General features: G+C 51.2%; 13 protein-coding genes across 13 annotated transcripts; 8 read left to right on the top strand and 5 right to left on the bottom strand.

The window, feature by feature from the left end:
* Nucleotides 1–23: 23 nt before the first annotated feature.
* Nucleotides 24–239, top strand: SNOG_10189 (hypothetical protein; the record flags this gene model as incomplete). Its single annotated transcript, XM_001800419.1, has 2 exons — nt 24–80; nt 204–239. The coding sequence occupies 2 exons, from the start codon at nt 24–26 to the stop codon at nt 237–239; spliced, it is 93 nt and encodes a 30-aa protein (XP_001800471.1).
* A 1,060-nt stretch (nt 240–1,299) lies between these two features.
* On the top strand, nt 1,300–3,469 carry SNOG_10188 (hypothetical protein; the record flags this gene model as incomplete). The annotated part of the gene is made up of 8 exons (XM_001800418.1): nt 1,300–1,652; nt 1,720–1,861; nt 1,912–2,320; nt 2,368–2,486; nt 2,722–2,778; nt 2,895–3,107; nt 3,167–3,286; nt 3,341–3,469. The coding sequence occupies 8 exons, from the start codon at nt 1,300–1,302 to the stop codon at nt 3,467–3,469; spliced, it is 1,542 nt and encodes a 513-aa protein (XP_001800470.1).
* Nucleotides 3,470–3,949: 480 nt separating this feature from the next.
* SNOG_10187 (hypothetical protein) lies at nt 3,950–4,984 on the top strand. The gene is made up of 5 exons (XM_001800417.1): nt 3,950–4,060; nt 4,116–4,181; nt 4,236–4,311; nt 4,410–4,626; nt 4,681–4,984. Exons 1-5 carry the CDS (start codon nt 4,008–4,010, stop codon nt 4,884–4,886), a joined length of 618 nt encoding a protein of 205 aa, XP_001800469.1. The 5' UTR covers nt 3,950–4,007; the 3' UTR covers nt 4,887–4,984.
* A 229-nt stretch (nt 4,985–5,213) lies between these two features.
* SNOG_10186 (hypothetical protein) lies at nt 5,214–5,760 on the top strand (the record flags this gene model as incomplete). The annotated part of the gene is made up of 2 exons (XM_001800416.1): nt 5,214–5,378; nt 5,428–5,760. The coding sequence occupies 2 exons, from the start codon at nt 5,214–5,216 to the stop codon at nt 5,758–5,760; spliced, it is 498 nt and encodes a 165-aa protein (XP_001800468.1).
* Nucleotides 5,761–5,940: 180 nt separating this feature from the next.
* SNOG_10185 (hypothetical protein) lies at nt 5,941–7,029 on the bottom strand (the record flags this gene model as incomplete). Its single annotated transcript, XM_001800415.1, has 3 exons — nt 5,941–6,058; nt 6,102–6,740; nt 6,794–7,029. 3 exons carry the CDS (start codon nt 7,027–7,029, stop codon nt 5,941–5,943), a joined length of 993 nt encoding a protein of 330 aa, XP_001800467.1.
* Nucleotides 7,030–7,439: 410 nt separating this feature from the next.
* SNOG_10184 (hypothetical protein) lies at nt 7,440–8,864 on the bottom strand (the record flags this gene model as incomplete). The annotated part of the gene is made up of 1 exon (XM_001800414.1): nt 7,440–8,864. The coding sequence occupies one exon, from the start codon at nt 8,862–8,864 to the stop codon at nt 7,440–7,442; it is 1,425 nt and encodes a 474-aa protein (XP_001800466.1).
* Nucleotides 8,865–9,271: 407 nt separating this feature from the next.
* SNOG_10183 (hypothetical protein) lies at nt 9,272–9,683 on the top strand (the record flags this gene model as incomplete). The annotated part of the gene is made up of 2 exons (XM_001800413.1): nt 9,272–9,297; nt 9,344–9,683. 2 exons carry the CDS (start codon nt 9,272–9,274, stop codon nt 9,681–9,683), a joined length of 366 nt encoding a protein of 121 aa, XP_001800465.1.
* A 1,405-nt stretch (nt 9,684–11,088) lies between these two features.
* SNOG_10182 (hypothetical protein) lies at nt 11,089–12,085 on the top strand (the record flags this gene model as incomplete). The annotated part of the gene is made up of 2 exons (XM_001800412.1): nt 11,089–11,470; nt 11,523–12,085. 2 exons carry the CDS (start codon nt 11,089–11,091, stop codon nt 12,083–12,085), a joined length of 945 nt encoding a protein of 314 aa, XP_001800464.1.
* Nucleotides 12,086–12,501: 416 nt separating this feature from the next.
* On the top strand, nt 12,502–13,287 carry SNOG_10181 (hypothetical protein; the record flags this gene model as incomplete). Its single annotated transcript, XM_001800411.1, has 2 exons — nt 12,502–12,877; nt 12,926–13,287. The coding sequence occupies 2 exons, from the start codon at nt 12,502–12,504 to the stop codon at nt 13,285–13,287; spliced, it is 738 nt and encodes a 245-aa protein (XP_001800463.1).
* A 63-nt stretch (nt 13,288–13,350) lies between these two features.
* Nucleotides 13,351–14,419, bottom strand: SNOG_10180 (hypothetical protein; the record flags this gene model as incomplete). The annotated part of the gene is made up of 3 exons (XM_001800410.1): nt 13,351–13,493; nt 13,586–13,820; nt 13,871–14,419. The coding sequence occupies 3 exons, from the start codon at nt 14,417–14,419 to the stop codon at nt 13,351–13,353; spliced, it is 927 nt and encodes a 308-aa protein (XP_001800462.1).
* A 278-nt stretch (nt 14,420–14,697) lies between these two features.
* SNOG_10179 (hypothetical protein) lies at nt 14,698–14,875 on the bottom strand (the record flags this gene model as incomplete). The annotated part of the gene is made up of 2 exons (XM_001800409.1): nt 14,698–14,754; nt 14,828–14,875. 2 exons carry the CDS (start codon nt 14,873–14,875, stop codon nt 14,698–14,700), a joined length of 105 nt encoding a protein of 34 aa, XP_001800461.1.
* Nucleotides 14,876–15,065: 190 nt separating this feature from the next.
* Nucleotides 15,066–17,056, top strand: SNOG_10178 (hypothetical protein; the record flags this gene model as incomplete). The annotated part of the gene is made up of 2 exons (XM_001800408.1): nt 15,066–16,499; nt 16,589–17,056. The coding sequence occupies 2 exons, from the start codon at nt 15,066–15,068 to the stop codon at nt 17,054–17,056; spliced, it is 1,902 nt and encodes a 633-aa protein (XP_001800460.1).
* A 79-nt stretch (nt 17,057–17,135) lies between these two features.
* Nucleotides 17,136–18,963, bottom strand: SNOG_10177 (hypothetical protein; the record flags this gene model as incomplete). The annotated part of the gene is made up of 2 exons (XM_001800407.1): nt 17,136–18,119; nt 18,259–18,963. 2 exons carry the CDS (start codon nt 18,961–18,963, stop codon nt 17,136–17,138), a joined length of 1,689 nt encoding a protein of 562 aa, XP_001800459.1.
* Nucleotides 18,964–19,442: the final 479 nt, after the last annotated feature.

The raw sequence follows: 19,442 nt of genomic DNA, 5'->3' as shown, positions 1-19,442 counted from the left end.
GATGTCGCAAAGGTCTGCACAACATGCTGCATCAAGCATTGGAACTCGTCGTGTATTTCATCGAACTGGAGGTCGTAATTGTACGTAATGGGTCGCTGGCAATGGATTGATTTAGTCATCCAGCCTCGAAGTCTTTACAGCATGAGTACCAGAGTAAATCCCGTCGCGTCCTGTGCATCTTTGGAGGCTGAGAACTGCGTCAGCGCGAATTTCGCGTCACCGAAGAGATTCGACGCTAGACGGAAGCCACTGACAGCCCCTGGCTAACCGCATTGACGCGGTGGTGCCTTTGCCCTCTCCATCACACAACCTATCGGATACACTTACAAATGTCCCATGCATTTGTTGCAAATACGAGCAGGAGGATGTTCATGGATATTCGCTGCGCCATGCATGTCAGAAATTGGAGGACATTGAGTTTCTGCATCGGCCCTTTTCCCACACTGCGGCGTCTCCGGGTTGAGTAAGTTCTCACAATGAGTAAGGTAACTATACTCATTTGTCGAGGCCACAATTTTGACTAGAAGAGCGTAGACAATCATAATTAGAAGTATCTAACCACCGCATTTTACGATTAAAGGAAACAGTAGATTAAGAATAAGCCGCCAAGTTACTACTTCTCTTGTGACTAAGAAAAAGAAAAAGCATACCATTCCTCAGCATTCCCGTATTACCAGTACAAAACATGATTCACGTCAAGCAGAAGATATTGTGTCACACGCTATCGGACGAGACCTGCGGCGCACGAACTCACAATCTTCTAAAATTATGCCAACGAAGGAAATATCGGAACGGCCCCGAGCTCCTACAGCCAGCCTCGGAAAGAATTGATGCGCCCATGGGTTTTAATTCCTCCGCATGTTCTCCCCACGTATGAGCAGCGACCGAAGGCCCGATTTTTTGATTGCCGTACGTTTCACGAGAAAAATATCATGAGGCGTGATACGGAATAATCGAGCAAGTGGACGGACTCCAATAGCCCTCTAGACGTGCAGGGGTACACCGTATACTACTCGCTAGATGAGGCAGCTGCAACCTGGTACGATCTCAGCCACAGTTCTGAGTGGTTGCAGCACCCTTCACCAGCACCGAGGTATAGTGCTCGGCCACGCGACGCGGCCGGCACTTGGTCACTTTTAATCTGGCTTACCCCACAAAAGCTAGGGTAGTCAATCTACGTGTGTAACTTGGATCTTGGCTTGTATGACCGAGGAGAATCACACCGAGCATGAATAGTGCTATAAACCGTCGTGTTATCCTGAGATCATCTGCAAGGTCAACAAAGTCTATCTCCACATCATGTCGCGCATTATTGCGAACCTCGCTTTTGTAGCCTCTCTCTTACAATCAGCCTACGGTCAAAATTCATCTAACCCAAACTGTCTTCCGGTAGACGATCAGACCTATGACTACATTGTGGTAGGATCCGGCGCTGGCGGCATGCCTGTCGCAGAGCGTTTAGCTGAAGCTGGCAACTCAGTCCTCATGATTGAGAGAGGCCCCCTTTCCAGCGGACGATTTAATGGCACCATGAAGCCGGCATGGCTTGAAGGCACCAATCTCACTCGCTTCGACGTGCCGGGCCTGTTCAATCAAATCTGGAGAGATCCAAAAGGCGTAGCGTGCGATGACTACGATGTAATGGCAGGCTGGTAAGTTCTCAGAGAAGATGGGTTCTCAAATATCATCAACTGGACCATACTGAAGTCAATTCTACAGCGTGCTCGGAGGTGGTACAGCGGTCAACTCGGCGCTCTACTGGAAGCCGCACCCCAGCGACTTCGATGTCAACTTCCCAACTGGCTGGAAGAGCGCGGACATGCAGAGTCTCATCGCGAAAGTGTGGGATTTGATTCCTGGGGTAAGTTCATGCAACCGTAGAAAGAGCATCGATACTGACATGTGCGATAGACAATCAATCCTTCACGAGATGGAAAGCTGTATCTCCAACAAGGCTTCGAAACTGTAGCCAAAGGTCTGGAAGCTGCAGGCTTCAAGAATGTGATTCCGAATGACCATCCGGATCAGAAGAATCATACCTTCGGACACAGCACGTTCTTTATCGAGAACGCCGAGCGCCACGGACCTTTGGCAACATACCTGGTCATGGCCATGGCGCGTGAGAAGTTCCATCTCTGGACTAACACCAATGTTAGGAGGGTCGTAAGAGAGGGCGGCCATGTCACAGGTGTCGAAGTCGAATGCTCTCAAGGAGGTGCTGTGGGTCAAGGATATTATGGCATTGTCAAGGTCAAGCCTACGACTGGTCGCGTGGTGTTGTCAGCAGGCACCATGGGTACCCCAAAGATTCTCTTCCGCAGTAAGCTTTATTCCGTGAGATTCAAAATTATGGGCTAATTTGTCTAGGCGGTATTGGCCCAACAGATCAGCTGCAGATTGTCCAGAACTCGGCTACCGATGGAGCCACGATGATTTCCTCTGACCAGTGGATCAATCTTCCCGTTGGTTACAACCTCGATGACCACGTTGGTGTAAGCAACGACATGCCTGAGTCTTCATGCTCGGAAGTAATACTGACATGCCCACATAGACCGATATCCAGATCGCGCATCCTAGTATCGTGTTCTACAACTTCTATAGCGCATATAACAACCCAATCGAAAGTGACAAGCAGGCATACCTGAGTAAGACCATTATTTCCCTTCTCTCATGAGCCCTTAGTAACACTGCGCAGCGAATCGAAGTGGTATCCTTGCTCAGGTAGCGCCAAACCTTGGCCCGATCTTCTGGCAGCAGATCGAGGGAGCAGATGGCAGAGTACGGCACATCCAATACCAAGCACGTATTGAGGGTCGTACGAATAGTGAGATCCATTCATGCATCAACAACCATCTCTTGCTTACATATCCGCAGCGTCTATGACCATTACCCAGTATCTCGGTACGGGCACCGTTTCTCGCGGTCGCATGGGCATCACCCCGACCCTTAGCACACGAGTACTCACGGCACCGTATCTACGCGATGCCAACGACAAAGCTGCGGTCGTCCAATCTATCGATTACATTCGAGGTGTCCTGAGCAAGGTCCAAGATCTGACTTGGGTTGTCCCGGGGGTCAATCAGACGACATCGTCATTCGTGAACTTGGTAAGTCACTCATTCTTGACCTTTGATAGGGCATCGCCCATATATTGACTATCTCGCAGTTGCCAGCCACCACCGGTACTCGAGGATCGAACCACTGGATGGGCTCTTGCACAATTGGCGAAGACGACGGACGCGCTGGAGGTAAAGCTGTCGTGGACCTCGACACCAAAGTATACGGGGTAAGCATTTTGTTGAAGATGTATGCGGATCTTGACGCTAACACCTTTTGATAGACTGACAACTTGTTCGTCGTGGATGCGTCTATATTCCCTGGAATGACGACAGGTAATCCAACGGGTGCGATCATGGTAGCTGCAGAGCGTGCTGCGCAGAAGATTCTGGCTCTCAAGACGTCTGCATAGATTGACTGGGATCAATGTCCTGGTGGAGTTGTAGAGCTTACTTTCGTATGAAGTTTTTATGACCCTCAGCATAAATAATCATTACATGCAACAGCACTCTGATGTGATGTAGCAAACGTGAAGCTATGTTGGTAGCGTAGCAAACTGGACGGTTGTTTAATCAAACCCAACAGTGAACAAACTTGAGAGGTTCGATAAACATGAAGATTCACCAACTCCAACAAAAAACCACTTACCCTGTCGCGGCTTATCATCGTTCCCAGCATGTATGGGATAGTTGCAGTAGTGGTGGTCAACAACTGGGCACTACCCCGCTCTCACACCATTTGGAATTAGACTAGTCCGGCCACTTCACCCGCCCGGATTGCTGGTAGCCGAGAGCACCGGACCAATCCACAAGATGCCTGCATGTCCGCATCTGCACGTTCCGGAGACGTCATCAGTTAGTGCTCAGCTATATGTGAACATCTCAACTACAACAGCGCGACTTCATCCATCTCCGTATCTCGAACATCATCTATAAGTCATCAAAAACATCATGGCCGACGACAAGAAGAGACAAGCGAAGCGCGTAGCTGCCGAAAATGGCGTGTAAGTTGTAACGAGGACGAATCACGTTCATAGTAGTGCTGATGCTTTCATAAAGGGTGAACCCTTCCGGAGTTGCCATCCTGGCCGCCGCGCCGATGTACCTGGCGCTCATTCCCGTGACGTATGTGCCAGAAAACCCATAACATGAATGATTTCTGTCTGACACGTGATACAGATCGCTTCTCACGAAGCCAGACAGCATTGTCCAGTCTTTGACACATGCTTTAGTCAAACTCCTTCCAGGCGTCGGCGTAAGTGCTCCACCGCTCCACAATCGTAACATGCACTTTCACATCATGTTCTAGCAGATGTTCCCATACCTTTTCACCGTTGCTGACTTGATGTGTAGACCACGGCTATAACTTCTGGTCGCGCCATTCCAGCTCTGTCAGCTCTGTACCTCTTCTGGACCTTCGGAGCATCCGGTGCTGCTTCAGCCGCTGGACAAGCCATGGGCCGCGAAGACGGGTTCGACAACGAGCATCCAAGGAAGCATGTTGGCGAATTGGATGGGTTGCCGCTGAGGCTGCGAAGTGCGCATTATGCTTTGATGGAGAACTTCCCAGGTAAATCAAAAGTCTAGAAGCTTTAGACGAACCTTCATGCTGACCGAAACGTAGCGTTTGCTCTCGCTGCGGCGCTGTCCCAAGTCATTGCGCCTACGGACCCGCAGATTGTCAACTTGTTGGGCTTCCACGTCATTGCGAAACTACTGGTACATTACCCGGCTTATCTCACTAACATTGCTGTGCCGAGGACTTTCGCTCATATTGGTGCGACTGCGGCATTGATCAATGTTTGCTGGAGGTTGGCTGCTGGCAACTGATGAGACCTTGCGTTGTCATTACCTATATGTCGGACTATGAATGCCAAGGCCATCAAATTATCCACACTTGCAGACGAAATATATCTGGGTATTTCATTATATTGAGTGAATGAAGTGCAACCTGTTATTCAAGAAGAAATAATCGAGGAATTACTTTCACTCGCCTCGTTGCCCTAACAACAGCGCACTCAAAGTGAGGAAAACATATTCTACCATGACGCTCCGTTTGCAAACGCCTTTGCACCCTTCCCTAATCTTTCATCTTACCCACAAACACCACGACCAAAGCACCACAAATCGACCAAACCCAGGCGTTTTCCCAGCATCATGGCGCCAACTACCAGCAAAGATCACGCTCGCGACAGCCAAACTCCCATCCACCAAGCCTTCATCGATAAATCCGGCCTCTTCGCCAACGAAGCAAAAGAACCAGTCAAGCAGCTCCGCGACCTCACTCTCGAAGCCATCCAAACCTCCCCCAAGGATTTCACCGTAAGCCGCGCCCCGCACCACACATTCATAGATATACTTTAACGCATAGTACACCACCTGGACCAACATCTCTACCGACGATTACATTCTCGCCTTCGGCCTCGAGCTCGCGCGCGTACTCACCTTCGAGCATAGGCTCCTCACAGCGCCGGCGAATACCGACACGTTGGCTTTCTACCACGCGTACGTGCTGGATCTCCAGGCGGCTGTCGCGGCAGCGGACGGCCGATTCGAGAAGAAAAAGGTAAGCGACCGATTGAAGGCGTACAAGGGAATTTGCGATGCGGCGGTGGAGACGGGCGGGCTGGAGAAGGCGAGGATTGTTGCGGGGAATCCAATTGTTAGGGGCATGTTGTTGGGGATGTGGTTTCCGAGGACTTGATGGGGTTGTCGGGGGTGTGGGAGGTGGTTGAAAGGTCGAGTGTGGAAAATGCATCTGGCATCAAGCTGGAGAGTTGCAGAAAGGCAAAGGTGTGGATGATACAACTAGTATCTTGGTGGAAAGAACGGATATTTGCACAGAAGACGGAATCTGCATGTCAGGTACATAACCGTACGTCGTCTACTGATGCTGCAACACAATCGGCTTCCCGCCCTGCTCGCCGCTCTTCAAGGCAATCTCAATAATCTCCAAATCGCCCAATGCAGCCTCACCACTCTGTTCCGTTCTCCACTTCCCACTGTTCAAACTCTCCGCCCACGCTCTAACCTCCTGTTTCACACCGGCCCCCCTCATCCTTGAAGTGCTTCTCATCCACAACCTCCCCGCACTTCTTAACAGTTACCTTCCCCATACTAACATGCACGCTCCCCTCCTCGCACGCAACGAGGTACTCAGACCCCTTATCCGTTGTCCCAAACGAAACAGCAAACGTTCCCGACGATCCACCAGTCAACAAAAGAGTTGTGTTCATGGTATCCACAGGACGAAGATGCTCTTGCAACTGTGTCGTAAACGCGCTCAACGTCTTAATCTTCTCGCCCGCCCCACTCAACATCAGCCTTATCGTAGCAGCAAAGTGCACGCCGCCATCAAGCAGGAATCCACCCTGATGCGTGGGTTCCTTGCGCCACGAAGTTTCGTAGTACTTGCTTCCCGGCGCGACGAATGCGGCGACGCGGGCGCGGAAAGTTAGCACGCGGCCTAGGGAGGAGATGGCGTTGGCGGCGTAGAGGAAGGAGTCGAGGAAGCGGAAGTTTTCAGCGACGCTGTAGACGGATTTTGTGTTGGATGTGGATTTGGTCCATGCGAGAAGGTCCTTTGCCGTGGCTATGTCTTTGGCTACGGGCTTTTCGGCGAGTACGTGTTTCCCGGCTGCGAGGGCTTTCTTGATGTATTCTGGTTGGTTGGGAATGGGGAGACTGGCTGTTTGTTAGTTTGTGGTAAAGAAAGGGAAGGGATCACGTGAACGTACGCTATTATGACACCTTTGATATCATCACGCTTCAGCAAGTCGTCAAAGGTTTTGCCATCTGAATCGTCGCTGTAGAGATCGACATCGGACAGGTTTTCAGAGACAGATTTGGCGGACTTGAGCGATCGCGAGTAGATCGCTTTTACGCTGACTAGTTCAGGAACAGCTTGGACGGCTGGCAGATGCTCTTCCTTGACGAAAATGCCGCTTCCGATGATCGCGATGCCGATAGCCATTGTGTCTGTTCAGCTTTTCTGATGGAGAGTCCTGAAGTTTGCGTGCAGTGCTACCGTGCTAGGTCTCCGACTGTTATAGTGTCTTTAGGGCGGTTAGACAGCGGCTAAATGGCGATTGTACCCAGAGGACGTCGTGTGAAGTCCAATGGCGTGCAATAGTGTATGGTATTCAACCCGCTTTCTGCCCCCACCACGTTGTGATGACGCAATACCAAATGCGGCAAGTACGACCCAGCGTCACGTCTCCCGCAGGCCCACCTTTTCCGTAAGCCAGGTTATTGGGTAGATCGTCTTTCACGGTAGAACATGAAGGCTGACAAGGTTCGCATCGGAGTCAAATTGGGTATCTTGAAAATCTATACGACGAATGTAGATAGCGAATCCATGCCGAAAAGTTTCATACGGTAACCTCATGATTTTGAGACGACCTTGTCTGCCTTTTCTGCCTCACCCGAGCCAGCTTCATCATCGATCCCAAGCTTCTTCAGATCAATGGCCAAAGGATCGCTCTCTTCCGTGCTCTCAGTTGGTCCTTGATGACCTGGCGGCGGCAGCGCCCAATCAGGCAAACCGGTCTCATAATCCCACTTACCCTCCTCACACCTATATCTGCGTGCATGTAGGTAAATGCCTAACTCGTGCGTGCCAGGGTCGCTGTATAGGGGTGTATCGCAGATGTCGCATGTCTCACCAGTCATTCGCTCTGCCTTCCTCTTATTGTATGCCTCCACCATCTCATCGTGATATGCAACAGCATCAGCGATATCCTCCTTACCCATACGCGCAAGCCGCGTCATTATGTCTTCGTCGTTCTCGGTTTCGGAATGGCCGCGGCCAAGCGACGGGCCGAAGACGCGCTGGTTCGCATAGATGGGATCGTTTGATATTGGATGACCAAGAAACTGGAGGTGGACGCGCAGTTGATGGGTGCGGCCTGTTACTGGGAAGCAGCGAACGATGGAGTAGCCACGCAGCTTCTTCCAAGGCTGGCCATCTGGACCTTCTTCGACATCCTGCTCCTCACCTGGTTTGCCATCGTCTTTCGGCGGATAATACGCAAGGCGCTTGAAGACTGTCAAGGCTTCTTTGCCATTTGCGCGCACACGGTTGAGGCCCAGCTTTGGGCTGATTTGCAGGATAGGCTTCTCGCAGACCACCTCTCCTTCCGGGAACTCGCCAGCAACGCGTGTGATGTATTCCTTCTTGACTGTCCTCGTCCGGATCTGAGCACTCATGTCTTCTGCAGCCTGTCTGTGCTTTCCAATGAACATGATGCCACTGGTCAGCCGGTCCAGCCGATTACAGGGCAGCGGATTCCAGCCATAGCCTCGATCTGCTCTCAGTATCTCGATGATGGAGTTGAAGTTGTAGCGCCCAGCAGGGTGGACTGGCATTCCTGCAGGCTTGTTGATGACGATGAGGTTGTCATCCTCATGCACTATGCCGATTGGCGTCGCAGTACACGGAGGCTCGTGTCGGTGTAGCGTATGCGAGATGATGTCGCCATTCTTTATGGTCGTCTTAGTGCTGGGCACGGGCTGGCCATTCACCACTACGCGCCCTTCTACAATGGCCTTCTCGTAGTATTCAGCAGGGCGGTCACGGAACTCGCTCGAAAATATGTCTAGGATTTCTCTGCCCCTCCATCTTTGCTTGCAGTATGTGTTGTATGTGTAGTGGTATGGCTTCACTTTCCGCAGGCCATCTTCAAGGTAGTATGGCGGCGGCCATGGGTCGCAGGGCGTTGTGACTACTGCTGGCGGCTCTTTCCATGGAAATTTGTCGTCTGGCAGCGGAATATAGTTGTCGCGCGGCGATGAGGGCACCAGGGCCATCGAGGTCTTCGGTCCAGGCAGGCGACCCTTGGAGGCCAGATACGCGAGGATTCGGGGAGAGGGCGCCAACGCGACGGCGACGGCGACAGCGACGGACGACTGCGGGGTGAAGTGGTGGGGGCGAGTTGTGTGAGGAAAATCCTGGCCTGGCTATCACGAGCCGAGGCATCTTCACGTCAGCCGGAGCATCATCATCGCAATCTCGAAAGCGCGGACGCGTCAACACCACGACAACGAGCTTCCCCACACAACAGACGTCGCGATATGGCTTCAGAAGCCCTGAAAGAGCGCAGACGGAGCGATTACAAATTCGAGCTCGAGTATAGGACGCGATGGTAGCTCCTTCTGTCCCGTCTCATCAAAGAGTACTAACGGCAAGAAGGAGCGATAATGACCAATATTTCCACATGAACAACAGTGTCTACTATTTCCTGTGCGTACCCTGCACGCATCGCAGAAACACGACTAACCGTTTCTAGCTTTGATTCTGTCGTCAACACCTACCTCATCAAGCACTGCTCACTGCATCCGCCTACTTCAGCACAGATTGGTCTGGTAGTGCACTCGGCCTGCAACTACTTCGCGCCTGTGGAGTTCCCAGCCGTCGTGGATCTCGCCCTACGAGTGAACAAGCTTGGCAAAAGCTCTGTCACGTACGAGATTGGTGTGTTCGAGCGTGGGCAAGAGGAAGTCAAAGCCGTTGGAGAGTTCGTCCACGTTTTTGTGGATCGTGAGAGTCGCCGACCAGGCGCCTTCGGAATGTCCGAAGAGCTGAAGCGAGGGCTGCAGAAACTCTCTGCAGCTGAAGCAAAGCTATAGGTGTAGGATACGAGCCGCGATACAAAGTGTCTCTCGCCAGCATAAGCCTGTCTCAACGGCAGCCTCAGAAATGCCACCACGAGCTGCCAAGCGAACGCCCCCAAAGCCCTCTACTTGGCATCAGTGTCTAGATGTCCATGTTTCCTTTAGCAAGCCTGAGGTCTACTGCGGTTAGCACAGGCTTGTTCAGAATACGCTCGAATTCCTCGATCTTTCACCGGTTGGATGCAGTGACCTGCTGATCTCATAGAGCGAGGCTCCTCTCTAGTCTACCTTCAAGTTCGCCATGTCTCTTAGTATGGGGCAGCCTGTTCAAATCACTAGAATGGATGATCGGCACGCCCATGAGCCAGAATGGGCTAAGACAGGTCATCGCACACCGGAAAAAAAGTCTGGTACCTTCGCGCACCATCTGGACCCTACATAAGCTACATGCCAAGCAATCCTCGAATGCTTGTACGAAGTACATGCTCTGAGCGGTGTTGTCTCCGCCTATCCAATCAGGTTGCATGCATTATCCAACTCCGGACTTTCACGCTACGATCTCACTCTAGGCAGTTAGCCGCACGCTAGACGTGCATCGTGGCGTCTCCGTTCTCCCCACGTATCACTCCGCACCATCACTTAGCGCTGCTTATTGTTCGCTTAACAGCACGCTCACCTGAAGACGATTGAAATAAGGAAGTGACTTGTCGAGCCGAGACCTGATCAACCTGTTGACCTGTCGATTGAAAGATTGCAATACGGAGTGTAAGGCCTTTCGGACTGTCTCTTGTCACTGGAGCGAATAGGCGATGCACTGCAAATGCAGCGTGTGTTGATCTCCTCAGCTGAAACGAACGAAAGGCTGGACAAGGACAATTGGGATTGACTCAACAGTGGCATTCAGCATCCCGTCCACTAGCTTCACAAGCCCTAGTGGCTGTACACAGGGTATATGCCAGCTGTGACTGCATGACTAAGGACGGCTGAGATCAGCCCAGCACGTCTGTGCATGATCCTGCACCTTGTACAGGTAGCGAAAGAGTAGTTTCATGCCTCGATTGGTGCCTCCATATACCACCTGCATCATTGAGTTATGGATCCCATGCAGACTAGCCTGTCGAACGTTCAAGAATCCCGATGCGGTTCAGCTTCGACGATCCACTGCTACATCTTTGTCAAAACGCCTCGTCCTAGCTACTGGAAACGGTACCGGATGGCTTGCGTAACGATCATGCCTGGATTGCTATCCATGATGTACTGCAAAGATCTTGCCACGCCAACATCCCAAGCTGATGAGAGCAAGAGGTATAAGAATCACACAGCAGGCCGCTAATTGCGTTGTTCATTACACAGTTCTTCAGCTCCATAAGCCTTTCCAAGTGTGCCACCAACCCGGAGACTCGGTTTCAAACTTATCATCATGTATCCCTCAAGCCTTCTTCTCTTGGCTTCTTCAGCCGCCGCGTTCTCATTACCAGATGTGTCCGCTATCCTCCCATTATTTTCTCGTGAGAGTGGTGGCAGCAGCTGTCCATCCAAGTGGAATGATATCTCAAAGGAGCTCACTTCCAAATTCTTGTCAGACGGACAGTGCAATCCAGATGCCCGCGCTGCCATCAGGCTGATTTTCCACGAGTGCGGTTCCTGGAACAAAGCACAAGGTGCGAAAGGTGGCTGCGATGGGAGCCTAATACTCTCATCAGAGGAGTTGTTACGCTCTGAGAACAAGGGCCTCGAAGGCATTGCAGGATACATCAAAGACCGAGCCAACTTCTATCAAACCAGCGTCGCAGACATGATTGGTACGTCTCTGTTTCCCTTTCCTCCTTTCATCTCATACTCACACTGCCTCAGTCTTCGCCGGCAATCACGCAGTCGTCACATGTCCCGGCGGCCCCGTCGTCAAAACCTTCGTCGGCCGCAAAGACTCCACAACCGCCGCTCCCGACGGCCTCCTTCCTGACGTCAACGCCCCTGCCGCCGACCTCTTCAAACTCTTCCAAGACAAAGGCTTCAACGAAGTCGATCTTGCCGCCCTACTAGGTGCACACTCCACCTCCAACCAGTTCAACTTCAACACCACCGACGGAGCCAAGGGCCAGCCACAAGACTCCACCCCTGGCGTTTGGGACGTCAAGTACTACGCCGAAACACTGAATGCGCCGAAGGGCGTTGTTGTGTTTCCGTCTGACATCAAGTTGGCGGCGCATCCGACTGTGGGCAAGGAGTTCAAGGGATTTGTTAACAACCAAGGGAAGTGGAATGGGAAGTTCGCTGATGCCATGGGGAGGATGGCGCTATTTGGGAGTGGGACGACGGATGGGAAGGGTCTCATTGATTGCACCGGTGCGTTGCCGAGGGCGACAAATGCGAAGAGGGAGATGAGGGCTATGCCGATGTTTGCTTGTCGTCATTAATCTTGCGGTTTGGGTTCTGGACATGGAGTCAACGGGCATGATGGGCGGCGCAACAAGGGGAGTTCTTTTGAATTACGAGTTTCGCGGAGCTATACAGCCTCTTACCCTTCTATACACTCTCACCACTTTGAATGCTCCTTGACAGCTCTCGGCATATGTGAATGTGGCCTCATCACGTGACACATGCTCCCCCACCAAGGACTGAACGAGCCTCGCTTCACCTTCCGCCGCATACCTTCACGACTCTTCAAAAGACCACTCGTTCTAGACCACGCTAGCTGTGCCACATCCACTTCCCTACCTTCTCGGCCAATATCTAAATTCGGACCGGTAACGCTTACCCGACATGGACCCTTATCAACTTCAACCGCCGCTATCACCACTCCCTCAACCTCCAAATCGAAATCCCATCCAAAATGACATCCTCCATCTCCGGCCCAGGCATCCTCTTCGTGCGCTCCCGCATCTCCTCCCCCCTCCTCTCCGAACCCACATTCCTGCACTGGTACGACGACGACCACATCGCCGAAGTCGTCGCCACATCCGGCATTAAAAGCGGGTTCCGATATGTAGACGTCAATAAGACATCGCCGAATGGGAATGAGGACAACAAAACGCCATTTTTGGCGTGCTATCCCATGAAGAAATTGGAGTTCATGCTGGGGGAGGAGTTCAAAGAGATTAATGTTACGAGCGAGATATTGCCGGGCAACGGGGTGATTTACGATTTGGCGGATATGGATGTTAGATTTTTGGGATTGGTGGGGAAGATGGGGGAGAAGGAGGAACAAGGTGGGTTTGAGAGTTTGCCAAGAGATTCTTATGGCTGATGGGTGATAGGGCCGGCGAAGTTTATCCTGACATGTGGTGTCAGACTGGGTGCCTCGCAATCAGTGGATGGGCTTTTTGAACGACAACATGAAGAGCTGAGGAAAGCTCAGGGATATTTGCGGACATTGTCGTTTGACTTGCGGTTTGCGAGGTCGAACGCTGAGTCGAAGAAATTGAAGGGTTTACCTGCGGGCGACGAGCCGAGTACAGAGCCAAGCACACATCTGGCTATACATGAGTTCGAAGAAAGACCAGATGAGCAGCTTGTGGAGATTGTAAGAAAGAGCGTTAGTGAATTAGGGGATGTGCAACCAGAAGTCTTAGTATTTGAGTTGCACAGGGTGCACGGCGAGAGGGAGTTCTTCGACTAAACTATTCGCCTGATTCGTACGGAGAAGAGAGCGTTTAGCATGGAGTTGGGCGAGCGTTTTTTGTTACTCTTTGAACACCCTTACTTTGTAGTCATCTCTCCACCTGTCTTCAATGATGACAAGCTGCGTGTCTTGAGTACGTTTGAAGTAGCCATCATGGCCGTCGTCCTCGGTATAATCATCCTTGTCGATGTCCTTGTATCCTTCTTTAGCAACGTTTCTAGGTACTATAGCCAAGCTTCTCCCTGCAATCGTGTCAGTCAACCTAGGAACAGCAGGTATGATATTGCTAACGTACCGTTAATCGACCTGTCGCTTGCGATCCGCATCATGCATGCTGCAACGTCTTCTTGCTCACCAAACTCGATCCCGCGATCCGTGAGCCACTGTTCGTACTCTTTGGTCCTGATTGCGCTTTTGATCCAGCTAGGGGCGACGTAATTGATTCTGATTCCCTGCTCCCACGACGATCTGCGAACCGTGCGCATGAATCCGTGAAGGCCATATTTAGTCGCTGTGTACTCCCAGTTACCCTGGATAATCAGTATCTCCACAAAACCAACCGCAAGGCTGCTGAACGCACCGGTGAATCAATCCAAGCGATCAAACTGCCAGTTATGATAAAGCATCGGTCGCGCTCATCACTCTCTTTCTGTTTGCGCCAGTAATGCACCGCCAATTTCCAGGTGTACAAGCTGCCCTTCAGATTCACGTCCACGATGTTGAGATCCGGCTTCGTTGGCTCGCCATTTGGATCGTCGAGGTTCCAGAGACCATCACCTGAGCTTCTGCTGATACCAGCATTTGCAATGACAACGTCAATGGCGCCAAACTTGCTCATTGCATACTCGAACATGTTCTTTTGCTGGTCCCAGTCCCGGATGTCGACTTCGACAAAGATTGTCCTTTCCTCACCATACGTTTTGTTTAGTTCGGCGGAGAGATCGTAACCTCGCTTGTTCACGTCCGCGATTGTGACTTTGGCGCCGTGTTCTGCAAAGTGTCGAACACATGTTTCGCCCATGCCATTGGCGCCGCCCGTGATGATCACTGACTTGCCTTTCAACTTGGCATGATCGATGGGCAGGGTGTGGTCAATTGGACCAGTGTACTCATATTTCGCAATTGGCATATTTGCGCAAGAATTGTACCTGAAAGGGTCTTGAAGCAAGAGATCTGGTCAAGTTTGGTCGAGGTTGTGATTGAGGATCCAAATATGAGCCATCTGGCTCATGGAGCTGTCGATTGTTTGTTCGACCCACAATCCACCGTACTAAGCCATATCCTTCGCTGCGACGTACACGTGTTCCTATTGTTGCGCATTGCGCTCATCTGACTAGTTGTTCACGACCAGTAAAGTCAAATCCCCGCACCGCCCACAACCCCGGAGACTTTGCAGGCGAGACTCGGTTAACCAAATGCGGCCATACCGCGGTGGCGCTCCTCAGTGCCGAAGACACGGGTAAGCTACACACCGTTGTACTGAGACAGTATGCGGGGCCTCCGGTATTTAATTGTGCCTACCGACGATCAGACATACCTTGAAAGCGCCGGCGGTGATGCGGTATCGGCAGGTTCTTGCTTCCATGTGAATGGACGTTAGGTGCACATGATGGTGCACACCTCTTTGCCCTGCAGCTAGAGGCTAGACATTCAAAGCGCATAGATATTTATCAGCTTGAAAGCCTTGCCCACTACTGACCTCGCTTCCCGTTTTTAATTGTCACCCATCCTTCATTTTTTTTGTGGTTTTCGACAACTCCAAGGTTTCTTTGACGATGTCATCATTCATGGAATATGCCTCAACGGATTCTGCGCCGGACGAGCAATCCAACCAGCCGATCATAGACTTGGAAGCTCCAACAACGGAAGGCGAGATTCCACAAGTCGATGGAGTGAAGCTGCACCCTTCCACAGGGTCCAACAATGGCCAACAAGACACAGTATTTGATCCTTTTACGCTCGCCAAAGAATTTGCATACACACCAAGAAAGCTGAAAGTGTTCACCATCGGCGCAGGCTTCTCTGGTCTGCTGATGGCGCACAAGTTCCAGCACCGTTTCCCCGAAATGCAAGACCTGGTCGATCACACTCTATTTGAAGCTCATCATGAGGTCGGCGGGACATGGCTTGTCAACAACTATCCTGGCGTGCAATGCGATGTGCCCGCCCACATCTATGCGTTCCCATTTGATCCTAATCCAAATTGGACCAAATTCTACGCAAGTGGTGCGGAGATTCTGGAGTACTTCAAAGCAACGGTGCGGAAGTGGAATCTCGATCGCGACTTGCAGCTAAATACCAAAGTTGTTGGTGCGAAGTGGCATGAGTCGGAGGGCATGTGGGCTGTAAAGCTACAAAGCACAAAGACCCAAGAAGTGCGAGAAGAGTGGTGCCACGTGTTGATCTCTGGACAGGGTGTGCTCGTGCATGAGAACTGGCCAAAGATTGCTGGATTCGAAAAGTTCAAGGGCCACATCACACATTCGGCGCGATGGGACCACGATTTCGACTACTCCAACAAGCGTATCGCAGTAATTGGCAACGGTTCATCAGGCATCCAGATTGTACCGCAGATGGCCAAACTCCCAGGTACAAAAGTCCAGAACTTCATCCGCAATGGAGCATGGGTGTACTATCGCGCCCCACCGTCGAAGCATATGGGTCGTGAGGTGGACGATGTGAATCCAGCGTATACAGAAGCCGAAAAGGAGGGATTTCGCGACCCGAAACGCCATCAAGAATACCGCAAAGGCATAGTCTCACGGACGAACAAGTCTTTCCATATTTTCATGCGCGGCGAGAACAACAAAAAGGGAATGGAAGCAGCAACTGCGCAGATGTCGGAAAAGCTGGGCCATGACAAACGACTATGCGACATGCTCATCCCTAAGTGGGAGCTTGGGTGTAGAAGAATCACACCCGGTCCAGGATACCTTGAGTCCTTCCTGAGAGACAACTGTGACTGCAGCAATAGTCCGATTGTTGGCATAACTGAGAATGGCGTTCGAACCGGAGATGGCAAAACTTTCGAATGCGATGTCCGTAAGTACATTCCACAGGGAGCTGTATTCCATCCGAGTACTAATGAACAGCAAGTGGTGTGCGCAACTGGATTCGATGTCTCTCATCGTCCGCATTACCCATTGATCGGACAAAATGAAGTCAACCTTCGCGAGAAGTGGGCTGAAGACCCCGAGTCATACATCTCTGTGATGACACCGGACATGCCAAACTACTTCATGGTGAGTTGTGGCTTTGTAGTTATTTGTCGTAACTTGGAAGCTGACTTGAAACCCAGATGATGGGTCCAAATTGTCTCGGAGGACACGGCTCGCTTGTCGAATCACTGAACTGGACAGGAGATTATTTTATCAAGTGGATTAAGAAGATTGCATGCGAAGATATCAAGTGTATCACACCAAAGCGGGAAAAAGTGAGAGACTTCATGCGCTACCAAGACCAAGTACACAAGACTTTGGTCTGGTCGGGCGGCTGCTCCTCGTGGTACAAGCGTGGTCGCGTGGACGGAAGGGTAACAGCGTTATTCGGTGGCTCCGCCCAACTTTTCAACAGAATGCTAGGGGATATTCGCGGCGAGGATTTTGATGTAACCTACAGAACTTCTAACCCCTGGCGGTTCATGGGCAATGGCTTCACGGAGTTTGAGATGAAGGATGATTCTGATCTCTCATGGTATGTCGAGATTGCAGAAGAGGCACAAGGCAAGGGACCAGAGAAGAACAGCGTCGCGAACGGAAAGCGTTGAGTTGGCATTTGATACGAGGAGTTGGAAAGATATATTTGGGCCCTTTAGATGGCCGGTTCAAGTTACTCATGACCGAGACTTAAGGCGCATCGAAGTTGACGTCTGAAAAGCCAGAGTTGTAATCGTCGAATGGATGAAAAAGGTCGTGAAATTGTGCCAGTAAAGCTTCGTGAAACAGTTCGTTGTTGGGTGACGGAAAACCTCGTGTTGCTGTGCCGAGCTCGCGTCCCGAGAGGAGGCAATCTGCAATGCCCCCCGTTGATTTGGAGATGAACGGAAAGAAGCGCATCCAGTCGAACCCGTTTTCCAGATTCATGGAGTCAGGGTTTTCGTAGCCGATACGTGTTTGCGAAAGTGCTACATTTGGGGATAGATCTTCGTTTGCTTCCGCAAAGTTTTGCGGCTTTCGTAGTCTATCAAAGCCTTGCGCGATAACGTTAGCGGACGCCCACATCTTTTGCAGCTCTTTGACTGCGATAGAAAGCACATCAAGATCCTCGTTTGCTGGTCTGCTAAGATGCGGGATTCGGCAAGCCTGCAAAAGCGCAATGAATGCAGTACCAACATGCCAGCATGTAATGGCCATTAGGAATCGCGAATCTCCTCTCGCCAGAATGTCCCGAAGGACTCGAGCCGTACATGACGCCGCAAGTATGGCTGGTGGTAGTGCTTGGGGTAGATGCCCTTCAGAACGCTTCAAATGTAGGATGATGATGGTCGTGAGATAGAACAAATGCAGCTGATGAACATCGCGATCGAAGGACGTCGTACTGGTTGTATTGATCGGCAACTTGAGGCGAGATGGCAAGGAATGTATCCATGCAACAAGCTCTTCTCGTAACTCGCTTTGCACCATCCCGCCATCAGTGTTCGATTTGAGGAGAAACTTGGCGATGCGTCCGATGATTGCGCAAAGGCGTACCCAGTAGATGAAGATTTCTCCATGATGCTGGCTTTGCGGATCTAGAGGGAAGTCGGCTAAAGTAGGCTCCTGAATGCTGCAGTCACTTGGATCGATGATAGCAGGCTTGCTCTGGCAAAGTGAGGTCAGCCGCTCCCTTGCCTGTCACCAATTAGCCAATTCATATTTGTATATTAGCGATTGAGTTCATGGGCATCTATTCTCCGTTCGATATCCACGGCAAGTCGTGAATGCACTATGTGTGCCCTTGGCCTATACTATAACGCACTTGGAAACTTACAAAAGCTGTCCACCAAATCCTCCTCCGCAGCCCCATCTGCAGTCGCTGCCTGCTTGGATCGCCCTGGCCTGGTTCACGGTGGATGTTCATTTGCTGAGCGTGCCTTATGATTATAGAAGTCCACCACCAGGAGCTGTTCGATGCCATGATGTAATTAGCGATCATTCCGAAGATCTGGAGCTTGAAGAATACATACGAATGTCTATGGACTCTACTAGGTGACCGTGGTGCCCACCAGTAGAACAAACAGAGAGCCTTAAGCGCCATCATTTCATCCGCTTCTTGATCGTCATAAAACATGGTTCTGGCGCGTTTGTAGTAAATTTCAGGTCCACTATGAGGCAACAAAGGAGGGCGAATATGACTGCTTGCCAAAGCTAAGGCGTTTGCGAGTAGTGGAGATCGTGCAATATCAGATGCTATTGTGGCGCGATCAAGCACTGGACACCATGGGTAGCAATATTCGAAATAGGTGTCCGTAAATGTTTGTTCGAGGTCCGGATCTAGAGCCGAGCAATATTGGTGTTTCATTTGAGCGACAATGGCCTGGGTATCTGCATCGAATTGGTTCTCCTGCGCATAGACTTTGAGAAACCCAGCATCCAAATCGCCGTTTTGTGTCAGGGTGGTCTCTGTAAGGCCCGTAATTGCCTCGTTATGCTGGAGCATGGGCGAGTCATCAACAGCCGGCGCATCCGGAATCATATCTTGAAGAGATACGCTGGTGTGGAGGCCCTCTACATGGCTATCGCGCTGTGCATAGTTCGGAAGTTGTGGGCTGCCAGTCACGCCCACATCCACATGGCAATGCTTCTACCAAAGAAGCTTGAGAACCTGCATTGGAGATCGGAGGCGGACCATCTCCACGAGAAAAGCTTTTCGGCCCTTCGGTGCTCTGGGCATCCTCTGCACTCTTGTTGATTTTGCGCCTCTTTTCACGTTTAGATGGACGGATATGACATGCTCTTCCCAACGGTGGCACAGTTGCTGCAAGCTTCGCAGCCACGGTTCTTCTGCTGTTGGAGGTCGCATTTTATCTTCTTTACATGGCAAGCAAAACAAACAAGATCTGCGCGTTTCCTTTTCGTCGCTGTTATTGAGTAGTGCTGCCAGTTCTCGGATCCCAGATTCTCTGCCATCGTTGGAACGCGCGTTTCGACACGACCTCAATGAATATCACGCCA

The sequence above is a fragment of the Parastagonospora nodorum genome, assembly GCF_000146915.1.
Source record: "Parastagonospora nodorum SN15 chromosome Unknown scaffold_16, whole genome shotgun sequence".
In the NCBI taxonomy this organism is placed as follows: Eukaryota; Fungi; Ascomycota; class Dothideomycetes; order Pleosporales; family Phaeosphaeriaceae; genus Parastagonospora; species Parastagonospora nodorum.
The sequence above is the reverse complement of the archived record's forward strand: the minus strand, read 5'-3'. Positions and strand labels throughout refer to the sequence as shown.